This window comes from Staurois parvus, unplaced genomic scaffold (assembly GCF_062004578.1).
Source record: "Staurois parvus isolate SC_StPar_1 unplaced genomic scaffold, SC_StPar_1.0 ptg000811l, whole genome shotgun sequence".
Classification (NCBI taxonomy): domain Eukaryota; kingdom Metazoa; phylum Chordata; class Amphibia; order Anura; family Ranidae; genus Staurois; species Staurois parvus.
In genome coordinates this window covers 530,001-535,000 of record NW_028318607.1, presented here as the reverse complement: position 1 = coordinate 535,000, position 5,000 = coordinate 530,001, and the positions used below count along the sequence as shown (strand labels likewise).

Below are 5,000 nucleotides of genomic sequence, written 5' to 3'. Positions count from 1 at the left end.
ATATATATATATATATACACATACACACACATACACACACACACACACACACACACACACATACATACATACATATTCCAACCGCTCTGTCTCCGCCACCCCCCTCTGCCAATCCCTCCACTGGCTTCCGATTGCGCAACGGATCAAATTCAAAATCCTAACACTGACGTACAAAGCTGTCCACCATACTGCCCCGAACTACATCACTGACCTAATATCCAAGTACCGCCCAACACGCACACTCCGCTCCTCACAAGACCTCCTTCTCTCTAGTTCCCTGGTCTCCTCCTCCCATGCCCGCCTCCAGGACTTCTCCAGGGTGTCACCCATCCTCTGGAACTCCCTGCCCCAACCCATCAGATTATCACCTACTCTCCTCTCCTTTAGGCGCACCCTGAAAACCCATCTCTTTAGGGAAGCCTACCCCACCCCCTGCTAACTTGCCGACCTCCTCCACTCTTCCTACCACTCCATCCCCCACAGCTATCTCCTCCTGTGCCACCACCCCCTCCCTCCTAGATTGTAAGCTCGAAAGAGCAGGGCCCTCGAACCCCTCGTGTATCACATTGTATTGGTATTGTTCTGTCACATGTTCTGTCCCCCTTTGTAATGTACAGCGCTGAGCGAACTATTGGCGCTTTATAAATACTGTATAATAATAATAATAATATTGTACATTCACATCAGTCCCTAACCCTCAAGATCGTTACTGTAACACTAGCAACAAGAAGGCAATGCATGCAGAGCTTTCTCAGTGCATGCCGGAGGTAGCTACAGTGCAGAGAGTTCTGTAAAGTTCCAGTCGTGATGTCAAAATGAGGGGCAACATGTTACTATGTCTATTTTGGCAATTTTTATTGCACAGATGTATAAAATACCTTTTTAAGTTACACGTGTTTTTAGAAGCTAAGATTCCCCTAATCATATGCTAATAAATGTGTTGGACTGGTTCATGAGCTCAGGACAGGAAATTATGTTTTGTTTTTTTTTATAAAATTGTGGTAGTTTGTATGTACATCATTTTTGTTTAGTAAAAGTACATTAATACCCTACAGAGGTTCAATTGCTTTCTTACTTCTACCACAAAGAACCTTAATAGACACAAAGCAAAACAGACATGACACCTTTACAGAGGTAAGTGATGTGAGAAGTGATGTGAGAAGTGATGTGAGAAGTGATGTGAGAAGTGATGTGAGAAGTGATGTGAGAAGTGATGTGAGAAGTGATGTGAGAAGTGATGTGAGAAGTGATGTGAGAAGTGATGTGAGAAGTGATGTGAGAAGTGATGTGAGAAGTGATGTGAGAAGTGATGTGAGAAGTGAGAAGTGTGATGTGATGTGAGAAGTGATGTGAGAAGTGAGAAGTGTGATGTGATGTGATGTGTGTGTCTCCCACTAACACCACTGAGGGTGGTTGCCTTTTATTCTCCTGCCATAATCAAAACTGGGATAGAGGCTTTTAATTCCTCTGCAGACACAAAGCCAGGAAGGCTTTTACTACTCCTGCTGACAGCAAACTTGGGGAAGCTTTTACTACTTTCCCTGACACAAATGCTGGGGGGGCTTTGGCACTACCATTGGCCATCAGTACAGAGACCTTTTTTGCTTCAACTGACCACCAATGCACATAAACCATTTTTATATAAGATAGAATTTTTTTTTTTTTTGTGGTAACATGAAGAGTAAGGAAGCTTACTGAAGCAGGTGTTTTTGGAGCATACAAGATACAAAAGTCATCGCTCTCAAGAGGACCGTCAAGAATGGCGTCACTCATAAGATGGGGAGCGGCCATCATGAATGTTGGGCTGGACTCTTCAGACACAGTACCGCTTTCATCAGGAAAAAGGAATAGGTCGGAGCAAGGGGGGTCCTGAGATTCAAATTTGCCATCTGAAATACCTAAGCAAACATTCCCAAAAAAAAAAAAATCACGTAAGTGCATCATATAATACAATTCATATTACCGCTATAACAGTGCGATGTGTAATGACTTTGTAACATACAACGACCGGGTGAACGTGCCATACCCCACATGATCTGATTAGATTAGTATTTATTCTAGTAAGATCATAATATTTTAACCACGTGCCTACCAGACACTTATACCCCCTTCCTGCCCGGGCCAATTTTCAGCTTTCAGTGCTGTAACACTTTGAATGACAATTGCGCGGTCATTTGTTTTATTTCAGGTACTTATATAGCGCCGTCAATTTACGCAGCGCTTTACATATATATTATACATTCACATCAGTCCCTAACCCTCAAGGGGTGTACAACCTGAGGTCCCTAACTCACATTCATACACATACTAGGGCCAATTTAGACAGTATCCAATTAATCTACCAGCATGTCTTTGGAGTGTGGGAGGAAACCGGAGAACCCAGAGGAAACCCACGCAGGCACAGGGAGAACATGCAAACTCCAGGCAGGTGGTGCCGTGGCTGGGATTCAAACCAACGGCCCTAGTACTGCCAAGTGGAAGTGCTAAACATTTAGTACTGTGCAACACTACACCCATATGACATTTTTATAAATTTGTTTCACACAAATAGAGCTTTCTTTTGGTGGTATTTAATTGCCACTGGGTTTTTTTTTTTCTTGCATTATAAACCAAAAAAAAAAAAGGGAGGAAAACAAAATTTTTTCTTTGTTTCTATTATACAATTTTGCAAACAGGTAATTTTTCTCTGTCATTGATGTACTTTGATGAGGCTGCACTGAGAGGCAGTACTGATGGGCACTGATGAGGTAACACAGATAGGCAGCACTGATAGGTGGCACGGATGAGGTGGCACTAGTGGTCACTGATGAGGAGGCACTGATATGCAGCAAGGATGGGCACTGATAGGCAGCACTGATGGGCGCCACTGCTGGGTGGCATTGATCATCAGTGCCCTGATTATAAGTGCAGATTTGCTCTGTGACATTTGCTGGTTATTGGCAGTACTTCTTTCCTCACCCTGTGACAGTGTGAGGAAAGTGCTGCCGATAACTGGCAACTGTATTTATTTTGTGATCTGCTGTGTCATTGGGCACAGCTGATCACATGGTAAAAGGCCACTGTGATTGGCCTTTTACCTCGTCATGTGATCAGCTGTGTCCGTAGGACAGTGCGATCATTGACAGCACCGGGTACGTGCCACGGGGGGCTTGTTCTGGGGAAGACGTCATATGACGCCCTCCCAGAACTGTAGCTGTCTTTCGTTGTAAAGTGGTTAAAGCTGACAGACTGCCATTGGCTACTGCTCTTTGCACTGTACTGCAAGAAACACAGTACTCTGTAATTTAAAGGAATTCATAATTTCATTAGGAAGAAACCTGGATCCCAGGTGGAACACTTTTATCCAAGTCGTCGTCGCCCCCCCCCATTCAAAGCCCAATGCCAGAATCACATTGGTCAGTAGAAGTGCTTTCATTGAACTGTGTGATGGGGCTTTATGCTGGGAAAACACAGGAAATACACCCCATTCACACAGGGCGATTACCTGTATCCCCCATGCAGGGCCATGTTTTGTTGGCACAGACGATGTGTGCATCCATGTGCCAGCATAGATGTCTACCGGGACACACAGCTGCATGGACAGAGCCGGGGTGTCCCAATCTATGCAGGTTAGTGTCCCTGAACTCACAAAGGGTGTGTTTGGGGTTGTGCACCCACATGGATGTCACAATGGAACACAGTGGCTGTGTCTGTGCAGCTGTGTGTCCCAATGGGCATCTATGGGACTGCCGGCACAGGGATGCATGCAAAACCTATGCATTTCTGTGCTGGCAAAACGTGGCCCTGCTTGGGGCATGCAGGTAATTGCCATGTATAAATTGGGCTTACAGTTTACTTAGACCAAGACTAGGCATTCTCAGCACTACAGCTGTTATGGAACAAGTCCCTTTGCACTACAAGACTGGCAGCCACAGGTACAACTTCCAGAGGCATGATCGAATTTGTAGTCAAACCATAGCTGAGATTGCCTACCCCTGACCTAGACAGCCTGGGATGCAGGTTCTATCCTAAGCTATCCAAAACGGATTTGAAAAGGAACACAGGTACTTGCCATAGGCCGCATTCTCAATATGATTACATTTCCTAACTGTGTTCTGTAAATTTTATAGTTTTGTTCAGTGACTACAGATGCACTGCAAACCAGAATGAGAATATACAAACAATGTACACCTCTGTAAATGCATGTACCGTTTAGCTGGGGTTTTACTGGTGCAGAATCTTGACTGACATCCATATCCTCCATGGCATCGATCATTAAATCTCGCAGTATTTGCTGCTCTGCCTCGGCCAGCAGAGGGCCCCGAGAATTGGATGCTGTACAGGGGTCATTCTGTAACACAAAAACTGCATTTTAAAAAGGAAATATATTGCAATTTTTTAGACAGTTGTGGGTACGGAGAATTAAAATGCCCTCATTATATTTTGATATCTTTTTTATTTTATCTCCCAGATGTTCAGAGAGATGACTTTACTGAAGTATGATTTCAGTTGTCATTGAACTTGATAATCCCAAGAGCCATATGACTCCTGCTGTATAAAACACTTCCAACACACATATGCAATATTGAAAAGTCAAAAAGTAAAGTTTAGTTGATATGTCAATACTTAAAGCGGAACTAAAACTCCCCAAGATACTGACCTCCATCTTCTAGAAATGCAGCAGCTTCAACCCTCACCAACTACTGTCACCTTCTCATGGGGTGCTCAGTTTTTGGCCTCTTGATTAGCCAGAGGGAATAACATCATCTCAGCATGCACATAGCAGTCACTCCAGCCCAGCCACACTGAGCTGTGCATGCGACAGAAAACAGGCAGAAAAGTGTGAATTATTGCATTAGAAACATTGCATGTCTCCTCTGCTATAAAAAGCTGCCTGCTTGCAGTTTTCTAAAAGTTAGGTTTAGTTTTGCTTTAACCACTTGCCGTCCGCCCTATAGCAGATTCACGGCAGGGGGTGCACGCCAGAGCGCTGCTCCTGATGTCATTTGACAAAGCAGAAG

The 5,000-nt window shown here is 44.2% G+C and overlaps 1 protein-coding gene across 1 annotated transcript in view; it reads right to left on the bottom strand.

Moving 5' to 3' along the window:
• The window catches only part of ATG2B (autophagy related 2B), a 139,999-nt gene that overhangs the window by 45,054 nt on the left and 89,945 nt on the right, over positions 1 to 5,000 (bottom strand). The window contains 2 exon segments of the mRNA XM_089654863.1: positions 1,696 to 1,898; positions 4,189 to 4,330. Coding sequence (XP_089510989.1) covers positions 1,696 to 1,898; positions 4,189 to 4,330 — 345 coding nt within the window.